The sequence below is a fragment of the Cimex lectularius genome, unplaced genomic scaffold (assembly GCF_000648675.2).
Source record: "Cimex lectularius strain Harlan isolate CLEC.00 unplaced genomic scaffold, Clec_2.1 scaffold63, whole genome shotgun sequence".
Classification (NCBI taxonomy): domain Eukaryota; kingdom Metazoa; phylum Arthropoda; class Insecta; order Hemiptera; family Cimicidae; genus Cimex; species Cimex lectularius.
This window is the reverse complement of record NW_019392694.1, coordinates 843,179-860,773: the sequence shown is the minus strand read 5'-3', so window position 1 is coordinate 860,773 and position 17,595 is coordinate 843,179. Positions and strand designations below refer to the sequence as shown.

General features: G+C 34.5%; 2 protein-coding genes across 3 annotated transcripts in view; one reads left to right on the top strand and one right to left on the bottom strand.

Annotated features, from left to right (window-relative positions):
• LOC106673973 (neuroligin-4, Y-linked-like) overlaps positions 1-17,595 on the bottom strand; it is a 777,726-nt gene that overhangs the window by 127,446 nt on the left and 632,685 nt on the right. For both annotated transcript variants that reach the window (XM_024225970.1, XM_024225969.1), the window contains exons 6-7: positions 11,025-11,256; positions 1,758-1,980 (exon numbers count right to left, since the gene is read on the bottom strand). In XM_024225970.1, the coding sequence (XP_024081738.1) occupies positions 1,758-1,980; positions 11,025-11,256 (455 nt within the window). The remainder of the gene's footprint in view (positions 1-1,757; positions 1,981-11,024; positions 11,257-17,595) is intronic.
• The window catches only part of LOC112126612, a 312,439-nt gene that overhangs the window by 14,192 nt on the left and 280,652 nt on the right, over positions 1-17,595 (top strand). The gene's annotated exons all lie outside the window — the stretch shown is intronic.

The window sequence follows — 17,595 nt, the reverse complement described above, 5'->3', positions numbered from 1 at the left end:
AAATATATTAATTGGTCAAGAAGACCACTAAAACTAGTGAATTTAAGTACAAGGTTCAAACAGTTAAAAATAATAATTTACAATTTGTTGAAGATGTAAAGAGCATTCAAGGATGATGTAGTTTAGACAAAAAACCTTTTTAATTTTTTTGGCGGCGTTTCGCCCTTTATTCTGGTCATCTTCAGGGCCTGGGCTAATTACAAAACATATGTTGATTAAAAAAAATCCTATTTAAGTTGTAAATATAAATTTTTAACCAAGTACTTCATGCACACATAAAATGTGGTGCTATTCCTGTGGTGTCATATTGGTTTTGTGTGAGAGTGTGAAACGGAAATTTGTATTCTGCTGTTTTATATGATTGTGACAGGGTGGGGGACGCGGTAAATCTGGGAAAATCTCTTTGATCATAGGAGGTTTTATTTAACTCAAAGAAAATCGAGAATGGGGATTTTCTGGATTGGATATGTGATTCCGCATTCAATATTGTAAAGGAAATTAATTATTAAGGACGATAAACGAAGGAAAGGGAAAAATAAAATAAAGGTTGAATAGTTTGTTTGCTTTATGATGTTGGCCACGGCTGAGTTTGCATGTACTTGTTCTGTAATTGATGCTGTGTATGTCTCTATTAATGTAAACCATTTCTAGAAAGTTCCATTTGTATTTGGTCGAAATCAATGTTGAGTTGCTTTTCAAAGTGGTGTGAACAATGCAGTGAGATTGGTTTATCGTGTTTTACAGTCATAAATGTGTTGTTGATTCCTATTTTGTAGTTATTGCGATGTAATTCAAATGGATGTAGCTGGATATTAATAAAATTAATTTTATAAATTAGATCTGATTTGTAAGTGTTGGTGATGGGTCTTTGACTTAGGAAAAAAGTGTCTGCATTGTTTTATGGGTTTTAAAAGCTATTTTCATGTGTTATGAGGAGAAAAATTACTTAATTTGTGTGACAATGTGTGGATGAATGGAATGGACATGTATATTGGTTTGTTTGTGTATGATTGTGTTTTGCACTTTGGAGTATGTTAGTGTAGGGCCTATTGCTGTCCAAGGCTATGCAATGTATGTTTCTACAAACAACATCCTCCAAGCGTATGAAATAGTTGGTCCAAAATTTATATTTGCATCTTAAATGGAATTTTTTCCAATCAACATACTAAGTTTTGTAATTTACCCAGGCTCTGAAGATGACTCGAATAAAGGTCGAAGCGTAGGCAAGAAATAAAAAATGAGTTTTTCTAAACTACCTCATTCTTGGCCGCTCCTCACGACGTCAAAAAATTATGAAACAACCGGTCACTAAGAAACACACATACTAATTTACAAGTGATCTGAACCAACATTGACTATTCTTTGATCTGCTAGCCGCTTATGGACAAACAAACTTGAACTGTCGGAACTGCTAAGATTTTCGTTCTTAAGTCTCTACAATAAAAGCTGTACAGTCCAAAATTCTCCGAACAATCGTAAATGATCCCTACATTAAAAATTACATTTATCTCCAAATTTGTCCATTTCCTTTACTCAAAGTTATACTGTAAATTGACAGATTATCCTACTAGTATACTAATTATCATCGAAAGTACCCCTTACGCACGAAATATCATTCGTTAAACGTCGTTATATTTGTACGTTCACACATTATGCTCGTTGTTTCAACATTATTTTGCATTATTTAAATTGTAATTTAAAGCGATGATATTTTAGCATGCAGATTATAAACTCTTTAATACGAAATATCGATTTACCTGTTGATAATCTCCGAATTTGGTCTGGTAATCGAAGACGTAAAGGAAAGAGTTTCGTCGTGCCGAAGAATGGAGGTCAGCAGTATGGACGATGGGCGCGACATATTGCGCGTCGCTTAGAGCCTCAAGTGTCTCATCTCTGATGTTGATGGGGTGCTGGACAGGTCTTTCCCAATCCGTATACTCGTTGACTATCGTAGCCAGGATTTCCGACAGGTGGTATCTGAAACAAAGCATCAGTCATTAAATATTTTGTTTCGTTCATTATGTCAATTACTTGTTATATTTTAGGAATTTACTCAGACAATTATAGAACCTGATTATGCCTTAATTATTAAATAAACTGACTATGTAAAACAATGATGGGCAAAAGAAACGCATCACCCCTGAATGTTAATTCATTTAAGTTTATGTTTTGCATATCAAAGATACATTTTGTTGTAAAAATACAAGAATTAAAAAGAAAATGTTTATTGCCGAATTCTACAATAAAAAACAAAACAATTATTCAGTAAAGATAAAAAAAATCGATAATTCAAAAACAAATAAAAATGTATGAAAATCTTTTTTGGCCCCTTTAATACCGAATATTTCCACCTTTGGCACGAATGCGACCTTTAAACGCCATGCATTCCTTGCAAAAATTGCTTAAGAAATCTTGAGGAATTCTTTCCCATACATTAAAAACAACCGTTTCCAACTCTCCTAGGGTGCTAGGACCTAGGTTTCGCCGTCGATTCGCTGTCGTTGAAGTTAAACCCATATGTGTTCGATTGGGTTCAAATCCGGAATTCGAGCTGGCCACTCCAATCAATTCCAACCTCATTCAGGTAGTCATCCAAAATAGTGCTCCATGGGGGCCTGTATGATCCTACATTAGCAAGAATCTCTCACCGAGGGGGGGGTGCAAAATGGAATTAAATGTTCGTCTATTATGCCTTGTAAGTTCTTCTGTAAAGTTAGTGATCTTTCTCACACAAAAACCAATTCGATGCGGGCCTCCAAGCAAATACCACCCGAGAATATCAATGAACTACCATGGATTGCCACCTGAGGACCATGCAGCATGGGCCGACCTTTCTCCTCAGCGTTTCCATATGAAATTTCGCCCTTCTGAAGAATATTAGAAGCCAACTCTCGCCTCATTTATAAATGTCGTCCCCAATCCTCCAATGTACAGTTCACAAGTTCCACTGAGAATTAAAGCCGGGATATTTTCTGAGCTGTGGTGTGAAGAGGTCCACGAACATTGAGCCCGGGCACTGAGGTTGTTTTCATTCAGCCTTCTTACAACAGCGCAGGAAATCGAAACAATTCGGACTTGTCTTATCAGATTTCTTATCTCATTTCCGTAATGCTGCGATTTTGGAAAGCCGGATGAATCAATCGTCTCTCTCGTCTGTACACTAGGCCGACCATGTCCTGGCCTTCGAGTGTGAAGTTTCTCTGTTTATCTGAAGCGACGAAGAACTCTTCCTATTGTAGAGTGATTAACACTCATTTTCCTCGCGTTGGCGGTATCCTTCCTCTAATAATGTTATGTATGTATGTAATGTTATATGCATGTAATGTTATGATCCTGACACTGTCATACTCACTCAAATGCCTTACTGGAGCCATTGAAAAAGGCTTAAGACTAAAACATCAACGATGGAAAAAGATTAAATGGGAGCGTTCTTGAGGATTAATCAGTACAAAATTAAATAAAGGAAGTAAACAAAGCATTATCTATAGTTAATTTTGACTACGATTGCTCGTAATTACCTTATAATTAATGTAGATAATAGATTTAATTTAAACTAAATAAATTGAGTGGTGCTGCATATACTCATCAGTATATTATTAAGTAATACCGAGGAGTTTATTATTATCAGTGAAGAGGGTATATTAAATTTTCTGTACAATGATGGTGAACCTATAAGAAATAAAAAGGTAATTGGAAGGTTTTTGGAATAGTAGTTTGTTTATATCAGCCCGTTTAGTCTAAAACATATAACCAACTATTCTATGTAAATTGAACATAATAACATTTGAATTCGTGGTCTGAAATTTCACTTACGTGGCAAGAAATCGCAACTATCGTTGCATATTAGCTGCTGGGAAGGTGTGATAAATAAAATCACAAAAAAAAGAAAAAAAAATGTTTTCATATTCTTCACTAGTTTTCGTGGTCCGCTTGACCAATTAATATCTTTCAATTAATTAAGGTTTTTAGTGGAAATAAAAAAGGCAGTGTCACGAGCTGGATTCGAACTCACGACCTTCGGCTAGATAAGCCGCTACTCTACCACTTGAGCTATCAATCCACCTGGACACTAACTTCCCATCTCAACCCCACTTCTTTTTTTTTTTAATTTTCCCTCCTTTTTGCCATTTTTCAAATTTGTAATCTATTTGATTCGCAGCGACAAATGAAATGGCCACGGAGAGCTTTAGTGAAGTGTACTTCATTTTTACTGATTAAATTCACTAGCTTTCGTGATCCGCTTGACCAATTAATATTTTCAATTAATTAAGGTTTTTAGTTGAGATAAAAATATATATTTAAATATCCAATGTATATGAAAACTAATTAAGGTTTTTAGTTGAGATAAAAAAGCCACCGACACACCGGATTCGAACCAACGACATTAGGCTAGATACGCCGCTACTCTACCACTTGTGGTGTCGTGACTTCGATCTTACTCGGACATCAAGTTCCCTTGAAACTTGAAAAATGGCAAAAAGGAGGGAAAATTCAAAGGTGGGGTTGAAATGGGAAGTTGGCGTATCTATTCGAAGGTCGTGGGTTCGAATCCCGCTCGTAAAGCTGACTTTTTTTATCTCAACTAAAAACCTTAATTAGTTTTCCCATACATTGGATTCTAAATTTTAAACAAATCAACTTTAATATAAATAAAAATGGTTATTATACAATTTATACAAATAATTATTACACTTGTGATTAATTGTTTGCTTGGGCATACGTGTTGTATTGCTCGTAGTCATTAAAATCCATCAGCGGCCAAGTACATCATAAATTGTCATCGGCTTCAGTCACTCGTGCAATGTCGCAAGCAGGAGATCGTTTTGTCAATGGGAAGTGTTAATAAATTATACGAGGTTAATTCGGCTCCCTTCAATTTGACATTGCGATGAACGTTACCCCTTGAGTTATGAATTGTTCCAATGTGTATCCTCTGAGGTGAAATGTTCACAACTTTCCAAACTTTGTTACCGAGATGACTAAAATAATAATTACTTTTTATGAAATAGTATTGCGATGTTTTTTTAATGTTCGTCTTTTTATTATATACATTTTACTTTGAAACTTCAATCGGATTCAAAATATTAGTCAAACCAACGTTTAATTGTTAACCATTTTTATTTTATTGTAACTATTATCATTATTATCTTAATATTAACTTATTATCAAATTGGGCATTTTTTAAAGGGAACACAATGATTTTTTTAAGCTAACATAGGTAATATTGATTAGCAGATGTGCCTTTTTAGACGAGTTGTAAAAACCTGGCAAAGCTTTTAGCAATGTAAGCTTTGATAATTAACAACGGATTAAACATTTTGATTAAATTTTAATTATACGAAAAGATTATTTTTCAGTAATCGTACAGTTGTGATACGTTTAATTCTAATAATAAAATAACATAATTTTTTTTCGAGGGTTCATATAAACACAGCAGAGGTCATATAAACCCTCAGGTTGCCGGTGTTTTAGAAAAAAAGCTCATTTGTAAGTATGTCGGGTGACATGATGATAGCTGTTAAGAAGTTAAAGTAAAACAAATTATGAATAAATAAGATAATAGGTTTTAATAATGGTGCAACGTTATCCTTAACAAGAGTTTTAGTACCTTTATAATACTGTTATAATTTAAATGGCAAAGCTGTTTGGAAAGAAGATAAACATGAATAACCTAAATTATTTTAAATCGTAGCACAGGCAGCAGCAGACTGGCGTGGAATCCTAACACAAGACTTAAGAGACAACAACTTAAAGAAGACTGGAACAACTATGAAGACTTACTTCTTGGACCGAAATCCGTCTTGACAGTCAATGCTAAAATAAACCCCATTATATTTAGTGTTCTATTAACCAAATTACTTATCTCAATTAATTAATCTATTTATTTAAGGTTTCGTTGAAATGAAAAAATTAGTGTCACGAGCTTGATACGTCACTATTCTACCACCTGGGCTATCGTGGGTTCGAATCCCGCTCGTGACACTGACTTTTTTTATCTCAACTAAAAAACTTAAGTAATTAAAAGATATTAACTAGTCAAGCGGACCACGAAAACTAGTGAATTAAACGGTTGGTTGATCGTCTCTTGAGGTATATCTTTCGAAAAATCTTATTTTTATTTAAGTTTCTTGCTCTCTTCTTTTTAATAATAGTCTATCGTATATTTGCTATCAAGTTGACAGTATTGTTTTAATTGTATTTAGAGGTTTTGAGGCTAATGACAATTAACAAAACCCATTTGCTATTCTACCAAATTTAATTTGAAGTACAAAAGAGATAAGTCACATGAAGTTTTTATCAAGGATCAAAACAATTAATGAAATTAAATTTACAATTACTTGTACAATGTAAAACCTTCATAAGGGAAATAAAAAAAAATATCCTTAGAATGAGAAAAATGTTGTGTTTAGTTTTGTCACGACTATAATAATTATAAACAGCACATAGTAAAAATATAAAATTATTTTTTTCTGTACTATAAATAAGTATTCCTGTAATCGATCCGGTTTATATCGTGAAATTTCCTACAGTGGACTAAGGGCCAATGAACAAGTAATGTTATCGTTTTTCTTTGTAACTAGTTTATTATAGTTTGTCATATGTTCACACCCACGACACACAAGAATGGCACAATTACGCAGAAAACAAACACTTTGAGTGAGTAGAAATACTTTGATTGAATATAAAAAAATATTTATTTGCATTGTATAAATTCACTTTTTTCCACATCTTGTTTTGGTTAAATTTAAACAATGTTTGTAAATCCCAGGCCCTGAAGATGATCTCAATAAAGATCGAAACGTTGGCACGATAAAGAAAATGTTTTTCGGAAACCTACATCACACCAGACCGAATCTCACGATTTCTGAATAATTACAGATCAAAGTTTAACATTTAAAGTAAAATTCAGTATGTTAAAATAAGAAAACATTATCATTTGCAAACTATATCGCCAATTGGATAACAATGTTTAAGTTTATTTACTAGACGTGTCCTGCATGTTGGACCAAAAGACAGCTCATAAAATCGTATATTACGGTTAGGGAGTTTAAAACAATGATGAGGAAGAACTTCTGGGGTATCGACAAGTCCGTTCCGTAACATTCTTGCAAAATCGGCGTGAATACGATTATCTTTAATCGAAAACTTTATGGGTTGTATCATATGATGAGAAACTAAGTTCAGATTTAACAAAAAATATTAAAAAGCTTTCATTTCTATTCCTTCACGTCAGCAAACAATTAGTTTTATGCAAGGGGGCAAACCAGCATAACCTGAACAATCCGAACCAAGGACTGGTTTACAGTTTTAATTGCGAAGACAATTGTAAAGACAGATGTTATTCATTTTATAAAACCAAGATGACTGTACGCTGTGTTAATAATGTTTCAATAGTGGCCCTAGATCTAGAATCTACCTATTAAAGAGGAGTATCAACAACGGAATAACAGAAAAGATACAGAATCAAAAAAGAAACTTCTTAGAAAAAAAATGTGATGTTATTTATCAATGTCAATCGTGAGCCTATTCTGAGTGCACCAATCGTAGGAAGCAGAGATGTCCTTCTCCAATATAAAAACATCATCAGAAGCCTAGATTTCTTTAAGAATCTTGAGAGTTAACAAAGAAATCCTAGAAAATATAATGGGGTTGACGACATCTTTGAACGTGCTATTGGACAAAATAGGTCCAGAACGCGAGCTTTGCGGAACACCGGATCAAATTTCAATCTCATCCGTCAAGAAACCATCAAAGGTGTCACGAAAGGATCTTCCTTCGAGAAAAAACAGAAAAGCGGTTCACTAACACCATACGCAATTTGTGAACACCAAAAAGTAGTTCACTGAGTCAAAAGCATTCGATAAATCCATGTAAACGGAATGGACTTGGTGACCACCCTTTCAAACGCAGTAAGTATAAAGTCCTTATAAATGACATAGATAGTCGTGGATCGGAATTTGGCAAATCCGTGCTGATTAAGCGAGAGAACATTCCTAAAGACATCTGACAAAACATTAGCAACAATCAACCCCTTAACCTTAGAGATAATAGGACACTTGCTTAGAAGAGATAAAACGAATAGAAGGGAGGAAATCATTTTGAAATTCAAATAGGTCTTGAGATAATTAACAGTTAAGCCATCAATGAAGGCAATTTCATAGAATGAATTCATTATATAAGGTACACAGATTCTTCGATAATGACCTAAGTTGAAAACTTAATTTGTTCCTTTCAGCGGGAGGCCGCGGCACGTGCAAAACGGATAAAAAATAATCATGTAAATAAAACAAGAGTCGATAAGAAGCATTGCTAAACATTTGGAGTCCGAAGAGAACAAGGGCTTGGGCAATCCACTTACCGCAGACATACCGTATAAGGAAAATGATATTTTCCGACCGATATTTATACCGAGCCAAGAGATAACGGGTGCAAATATAAAATGATGGGAAGTGGCCAAGCCGTACTGTTGATGAATGTAAGCCCCTGATGACCCACAGGTTTGCTCTCTACTGAATATTTGCCGTTCGTGATCAAATAAAAACCCCTGACGTGTCCGATTGCCAAAAATCGCGGCAACGCTGATACGGCAGTTTGCAGAATAATTCAGTCAATCACTTTCCACCTACTGTGTCATCCAAATTCGAGCCGAGTTTTAAATTTTTAATTAAAATTGACAAAAAATAGATTTCCAGGTTTTACTCTATTTGAGAATTTTAGAAGAGAGAATTAGATGAGAAGCCTAAGCAACTTTGGATAATAAACTTTTCAGATAGTTTTCATAATATGGAAGTATGTTGAATTTGTATTTGTTTTCTTTCCGGCAAGTGCTTACCAAAGAAGTTTAATTCAGTTGTAATTAAGACGAAATTGAAGATTGTACAAAGTGGATTACTTAAAGCCCTCTAGATTCATATCAATTAATTCCATCTCACACAATTACAAAAGGCAAGGTAATTTTTAGGGTTTTAGTCCTAAAGTTAATAAATGTGTTCCATTATGTTCTCAACTCATTTATTTCAAAATGCTCAAATGGTAGAGTTCATTTGTGCTACTAATTTTACAAAAACAGACCATAAAAATCAACAAGTTCTCTATTCGAACCCACGATCTTCGGCTAGATACGCCGCTGCTCTACTTGAACTATCTTGACTTCCATCCACTCGGACATTAAATTTCCACCTCAACCCCACCAATTAATCTCACGCCGCGGTCGTGGGTTCGATTCCCACCGTCGCCTCTGGCCCTTTTTTCCCGATAACCCCCAATTTGAACACACAAGAATTCGTACCATGGCTAATATGCAAGATCATAAGGCCAATAAAAAAAAACACCTTTTGAATTTTCCCTCCTTTTTGCTATTTTTCAAATGTCGTATAATTTATTTGATTCGCGGCGACAAATAAAATGGCCACGAAGAGCGTTAGTGAAGTATACTTCATTTTAATTCATTAAATTCACTGATTTCGTGGTCCGCTTGACCAATTAATATCTTTCAATTAATTAAGGTTTTTAGTTCAGATAAAAAAGTCATTGTCACGAGCAGGATTCGAACCCACGACCTACGGCTAAATTCCCGCTACTCTACCACTTGAGCTATCGTGACTTAGATCCACTCGGGTTATATACAATGTAAAGTGTTACATTTATGGAATTCAATTGTTATTCTCCAAGCTTAAGACCTATTTTAAGATCATCATCAATGCAAAACAATCTGAGTGGTCTACAAATCGACATAATTCTATTTCTAATAAATATTGAGTTGGCAAGAAAAATCTAATGAGTCCACGAACGTTTTAAATCTTTCGAAGTTTTGGCCATGTACAACATTTTGTAATGACCGAAATAAATAATAGACTCAAGGAAAAATGTCCGGAGATAGTGGCGGGAGTGATTAAATTTCCTTATTCAGATGAGTTATTATGGGTGAATATAATAATAATTTGGTCCTCAAAACAATGCGAAACGGAACTTGTCCTGGTGAAAGACTAGACCTTTTCTGTTTGATAGTGCAGGCCAGTTTTTATATATTTTATGGTCTGAACGGGTTAGCTATTAACTATTAATTGTTTGCCCTTATGATAAAAGCTCAAAATTCAAGGGTCTGGACCTGTCTCACCAAATGAACGGCATAATTTTTTTACGTGTATTTGTTGTATATTGGCACAACTGGGGGTCATTGACAGGTTTGGCAATAGCTTTTTTGTGTACTATGATTTTGTATTTGATCCATTTTTCATCGCCTGAAACAAGTCTATGAAGAAACGTGTCGTATGAGTGACGACAAAGGAATAAAGAGTAAACAGAGATACGTTCCGCCAAATTCCTTCACTGAGTTCGCGTGGAATCCATGTTTTAACGGAACTCCGAATCCTCGGGTCGTCAAAAATGGATTTCCATCTAGTCCATGCCTCAATATGTCCTCGTCAACTTCAGAAGTCGGTCCACTGCGAGCATTATCTTGAAAAATCCAATTTCCTTCTCTAAATCGGACAAACCACCATTGGACTTCACTAACATTTGCAGCATTAGTACCAAACACCGCATACCAATTTTCAGTTTCAATAGTTGCATTTTGGAATTCATAAAGTAAACAATGCCTTAAATGTTTTCCATCCAAAGACATGATTACCTATTAAATTATTCGACATAATGAAAGAAGTTGAACGCAGAAACTGCTGAAATAAAGTCTCTTAATTTAGGAGATTAAACAAGAGAATTTGTAAACGAAAATAATAGAGAAAAAAAGTAAATATTGAGATAATTAATTCCATAATTGAAAAACGACTTAACTTTCTTGCAAAATCAATATTTTCAAATTTCTTTGAATGTAGTCCCAACATTTCCAAGACTGTAACACCGTGAACAGGTGAACAGTGTATCCTCGCTGTTAGTCTTTCTTATCCACCACCGAAGATAACGGAAAACGCGTCAGATTGACTTTCGAGTTTATTTCCTCCTCCTCCTTTGAGCATTAGTTTATAATTTTTAAATTTTTAATTAATATATTTCTAAAGTTTCACCTGTATGTGCTCTTGACGAAAGTTCTTAGAATGTTGGTCCTTCTGTCGGGCTCGATCCCGTACTGTACGTCATCTCCAGTGAAGGCCAAAAACGCTTCCGCTTTCACCACGCCAAGGAGCAGGTCGTATCGAGAAAGTTTTGTGACGAGGCTTTTTCTGGAAGATCCCCATTCGTGCCCTTGGCCGGGTTCCCTGGTTCTAGAGTTAGACCATTTTCCTCCGTTCGCACCTCCTGGAAAAGGCAATGGGAAATACGAGTTGAATATATTTTATTCAATAGACGTTTTTGGACACACACACACACACACACACACACACATCCGCGGGTTTTCTGATTCTAATATGTTTGGGAAGAGTACTCATGTAGTTGTTGAGCGTGGTCAACCTCATTTCACCTAGGTCGGCTTAAGTATGTCGCGGTTTCCAAGAATTCTCTTCAAGCTCGCTGTAAACATTCCTCCTTGTTTGGCTACTAACTATCATTCCGCTCTTTCAGAATAGAAATTGCTTAATTAAAACAAACGTTTTATTTTCTTTTCAAAAAAATTAACTAAAGTCAGAAAGTAGAATATTCTGGACCGCAATTTTCCTTGAGTTTTTGTTCCTTGCAAATGAATGAACATTTTAATTGTGAAGTTCAATATCTTCGCTTATTAGAAGAAGAAGAAGAAAAATAACTTTATTCTGGGACTGGTGTCCCTAAGAATAATTTACATGAAATAAATAAAGGAAGTTCCTTCTATGAAGTTAAAAGTAAAAAAAAAGATAGAAATCTTGGCACAATGTATACCAATATGGCAGGACAGAAGAAAAAATTACGAGAATATTAAACAAAAATAACAAATGTTAACGTGAGGTCTCTGCTTGGTGGGAGAGGAGGAGATTATAGGTGGGATTTAAAGGAGGAAAAGGAGGCAGCGTGACGAATAGAAAGGGGAAGTAATACACATAAATATAATGATATTACCGTGAAGACGATCAGATTAGAGTATCACTTTAATGGATAATTCCAATGGGCAAGTGGGTGATATTGTCCTTCCTGTAATATTTTTCACCAATCGCTATAATTTGTTAATATAATTGTAACACAAATTATAATGCAAATGATTGAAAATCCGCCTCTATATTTTGGGCTAGTCATGACAATTCGTTTTGGGGCGGGCGGTCTTTTTTTCTTTTTTTTTTTCTTTAAAAATCGCAAATAAAATCACCCTGTTATCAGTATTGAGCTATCACGCTGAAGTCCCGTGGGTTATGTACGGGCTGTTAAAATCGATTTGGGGAGAGAAAAACTTATCGTATTAGGCAGTTCGCGTGCTTTGGGGACCTATTGGGTTGGTAGATAGCTGGCCCCACGGAATTAACGTTCAGTTCTATTCCTTACTTCATCCGTGAGTCGAAAGTGTTGCTATTGTACAAATATTATTTTATAACAAATTGGAAATGTTCTTATGCAAGGGTATAACGTATGATAAGGGATTCTTTTCCGAAAGAGAATATGGGAAAACAGAATAAACGCGGTTCGAATAACGTCCGGTCAAAAATTAAACTTCAAAGGCGAGGATTTGAGGAATTCGAATTAAAGGATTGTCTCCGTTTACTTGGAGAACGGGCGATTTTGTTTTCTGGGCACATCAAAAGATTCCGATTCGTATTAAAACAAATATACAGAATTATTATTGTTTCGCTATTACTGCAAGGCAAAATACTGCTAGCTGATATAACATTTTTATGTTAATATTATCCAACAATCCAAGAAAACACTTTAAAACGTAATTTCACCTACTGATGTTATACAATTTATAAAATTTGTTCAACATGTTTAGGCTAACAAAAAATTGCCCATTTGTTGTCTTCATGAATCTCTTGTCTTTTCTTTTATTCGGCAGGCGTGAACATTTCACACTGCAATTTTTGCCTATTTATATTTTTCGCAGTCTTTGGATTTTCATACTTTGTACAATCTTCGCAAAAGGTTGGTAAGATGGTGTCGCAGTTAATTTATATAGTTAATTGTATATATATTTTTCCTTAAAATTAATTCGTTATATTACACACACCACATTTTTTAGGCAGGAAATCCAATCGTTTGTTCTAGCCTAGGTTACCAAATAGATTTCTTAAGTAAGACAGATAAATGTTGGCAAGAAAAGATCATCTTGGCTTTTCTTTTTGTTTGAGTGGGTTATTTACGTATCTTCAAGAGTTTTCTTAAAATCTCTTTATATCAAGTGAAGAAACTTAGTAAAACTTAATTGACTTAACAAAATATAGAAACTAAGAGGAAAATTTATGTTTTGCTTATTCCACTAGTTTTCGTGGTCCGCTTGACCAATTGGTATCTATCAAATAATTAAGGATTTTAGTTGAGATAAAAAAGTCAGTGTCATGAGCTGGATTCAAACCCACGATCTTCGTCTAGATACGCCGCTGCTCTACCACTATCGATCGTGACCTCTATCCACTCGGACACTAACATCTCAACCCCACCTTTGAATTTTCCCTCCTTTCTTGCCATCGAATCCCGCTCGTGGCACTGACTTTTTTATCTCAATTAAAAACCTTAATTAATTGATGGATATTAATTGGTCAAGCGGACCACGAAAACTAGTGCATTTAATAAGTTAAATGAAGTGTATCTTCACTAAAGTTCTCCATTTCTATTTCGTTTGTCCCCGAGAATCAAATAGATTACACGACATTTGAAATATGGCAAAAAGGAGGGAAAATTAAAAAAAAAAGTGGGGTTGAGACGGGAAGTTAATGTCCGAGTGGATAGAAGTCACAATTGCTCAAGTGGTAGAGCAGTGGCGTATCTAGCCGAAGGTTGTGGGTTGGAATCCCGCTTGTGACGCTGTCTTTTTATCTCAACCAAAACCTTAATTAATTGAAAAAGAATTTATTTGGTCAAGCGGACCACGAAACCTAGTAAATAGTATATAATACTGATGTTTTGTGTCCCTGGCGCCTATTGAGAATGAATGTATTTATTGGGGAGAATGTGTAGTGTGAGAGAGACGATGGCTGAATATTGAACAACCAAATCGACCATCAGTTAGGTTAGTTATTAATCGGTGTAAGGGGTGATGGAATATTGAGTGAATGGGGTTGAGATGGGAAGTTAGTGTCCGAGTGGATCGAGGTCACGATACCTCAAGTGGTAGAGCAGCGGTCCTTTTTTGCCATCGAACCCCGCTCGTGACACTGACTTTTTATCTCAACTAAAAACTTTAATTAATCGATAGTTCTTTTTAATTTTGAGTGGTTATGTTCACGAAAGTGTGACGTACATAAACAAAGTTCAAAATATTTATTTATATGGGGCAAAAGAAAAACCCCAATCATCCAAATACTTCGTGTAGAAGAACAGAACCGTTTTAAATTGCTGAGCGTATAGCTCGTCATTTTGAATCTGTTTCTAATTCCAGCTCGTATTCGTAGCGTTTCAGGCAGATAAAGGAGGAGGAAGAAAGACACGATTTAAATTTTGCAACTGATGAAGAAGAAGTCTGAAGCACTTCCCTCACTTTGCCTAAACTGGATCTTGTTTTGAGTTCGATTAATCTTCTTCAGGAAGTAATGCAACCACATACTCCATGATTAAAAATCTATCTCCAGAATGAAAAGTAAAGCTTTTGGAGTTATTTAATGAAATAGGTGTGCGGGATATTATCCTAAAAACTGGGAGGAGTCGGCCGTGATACCCATTGCTAAGCCGGGTAAAGATCTTAATCTAAGCCTCCCAGAAAATTACAGACCTATTTCTCTAACATCATGTCTCAGCAAAACATTGGCAGCCATAATTAACAAAAGGGTAAATTGGTTTATTGAGAAAAAAAGGCCTGTACAGTCAATACAAGGCTGGGTTTAGAAAGCACTTTTGCGCTTCTTGAAAGTGTTATTCAGAACACTTGCTTAGAGAGGGTGCATGTTTTAGCTGTCTTCCGCATTCTTAAGAAACTCTATGATTGGGGTTTAAGAGGGAACATAGCTAAATTTATAAAAAGCTTCCTCGAAACGAGGAGATTCCGGATTAGTTAACCGGTCGTTGGTTCGAATCCCGCTCGTGACACTTACTTTTTTTAAACTAAACTAAAAACCTTAATTAATTGAAAGATATTAATTGGTATAGCGGACCACGAAAACTAGTGAATTTAATTCAAACCTTAAATCAATGGGTTCACAGGAAAGCCATAAATAAAATGACTCCAAGTTGTGATCGGACTAATATTTCACGAGATCTTAGAGGAAGAAGAATGGAAGAATTAGGAAAAAGAATTAAAAAAAAATTGGTCGAGCAGCCCTTAAAACAGTGATCAAAATAAATTTAAACACGATTGTAAATAACCTCAATTTATCGTAAGGAGTTAATAATAAATATGATTAAATTTCCTTTCCCCAATATTAAACTGTAAAACTGTATGTGATCTGTGTACAACTAGAGTATAACATGGTAGTACTTGACTGGCAGAAATGTTTATAAAATTTGTCGAATAAATCAACTTTACAAGGATTAGGGGTTTCACTAAGTAATGAAACCGTTAACTGAAAAATGATTGTTAATAAACAGTTTCTATATAAAGGAAAGCAAATTTCTTAGATTGTCTTTTTAATAAACAGTTTCTGGATAAAGGAAAGCAATTTTTCTAAGGGTGTCTTCTTTTCCCATTAGGAAATATCTTAGCTTGAATAAGCACAATAATAATATATGAACGATTGAGGAATAAAAGGTGAATTCTTGAGCTGCATAATGGAATTACACTATTTATTATTATTTTTTCTTCTTCAGGGGTATTTAACCACGTTTTATATACTAAAAACGATTCTCCTTATATGGATTTTATATCTTCATATTCTTTGATGACATATACGTCCCATTTCCATTGGGTTTTCGTGGTTTCTTTTCGTAATCAACCTTCTTTAATCGATTAAAATTTTAACTTAAACTCACTGATTTTACAGTCTGGACACTTCCACCAGAAAACAGTTTAATGGTCCTTATAAATGGGATTTTCCACCTCCTTCGCACCGACTCCAAATGTAACTTTAAAAGGTTTTTTACTCGTTGGGAGGTTTAAGATCTTGAATAACTGTCTAACCTTATTTAAAATTCCTTTTTTTACTAATTTTATTAGTTGGTTTAAAATAAGAGTAGCTTTTTGAATAAACTCCGAATATCTAACAGGTGGCATTTTCAATTACAACTCTTTTCTTGAAAATATTTTTTAGATAATATGACAATTAAGATGATATGACTAAAATATGATTTTAGATGATATGACAATGTTCCCTGTTGATAAATCCTACGCCGGAATGCAGCTATATTATGATGCCACGAAGTTTGAATATTGACGTAAAAGAGGTAAAATCTAAATAGTAGTTTGTTGAGATGACGAATTGATGTCTCGGGGACGGAAGTGAGTTCTCATTTACCTCTCAAAAAGAGAAGACAATACCCTAGTTAAGCCGATATTTTAAGCCGATGGGGGCTTATGGAGTAGAATCTAACTTCTCACACAGATTTAAATATTTCTTTCGTTCAAGATGAAATCCATAGCCGTTTATTTAAAAAAAAACCCTATCAACAACGTAAATCAGCACATTCAAAACTTGCATTCCGACTAATTCACTTCATCCCTAATCGATTGAAGAGAAATGGCCGGTAGATCTCCTACACAGTGACAGTGAAAGTAATAATGACAACATTATTTAAACAGGCAACATTTGAGTTAAACCAATGTGTATTTTCGTTAGTCTTGTTTTTAATTTTGTGTATATTTCCTATTTTATTGTGAATTCCGTAATATTAATTGAAAGAAGTTGTAATGTACATTCCCATTTTTATTTATTTATTATACATGAACTTAGTAAAATCTTGAAAAACCTAACGCGCATATAAACCAGATTTATGCTTATGAAATGTTTCTAACCGAGAAATTTCATAATTTCATAAACTGTAACTTCGTTATTTTTTTAAGTAGTTGTACATGAAAATTAAGTTATAAAACCGTGTAGTGTAAACTAAATATTTCAATTTTGTAAATGTTTCACGTTAAGAATTGATCAAGAATAATATTTGCCTCCGAGTTTTTGTAGATCAAATTCATTACAAAAGAAACTATATTAATAACTGAGACTTGTTCAATCGAGAAAAAATTCATAAACTTTTATAATGAAAGAATGATTGAGTAAAAATAATCAAGTTTTTTGTTGTTAATTGGTTACTTTGGAAAGAAAAAAGCATTGTAAAAATACCAGATGGATGCTGTTTTTGGGGGTGGCGGACAGGCCGTGTATAAAACGTGCGCAGATTTTAACATTTTCCTTTTATTTCTGTTATTACTGGTTTTGAAACACGTTGCATTGAAACATTTGCGCAATTTGTTGTAAAGGGGTAGAGTTCGTGATGCATTTCATCTAGTGAAGTATTAACGACAAATCAATGATTTTTTTACACCTCAATTAACAATAGTAATAATTGATCATTTAATTAATCTTTATTTACGGTTATTGGTTGAGATAGAAAAGGCAGCGTCACGAGCGGGATTCGAACCCCCGACGTTCGGCTAAA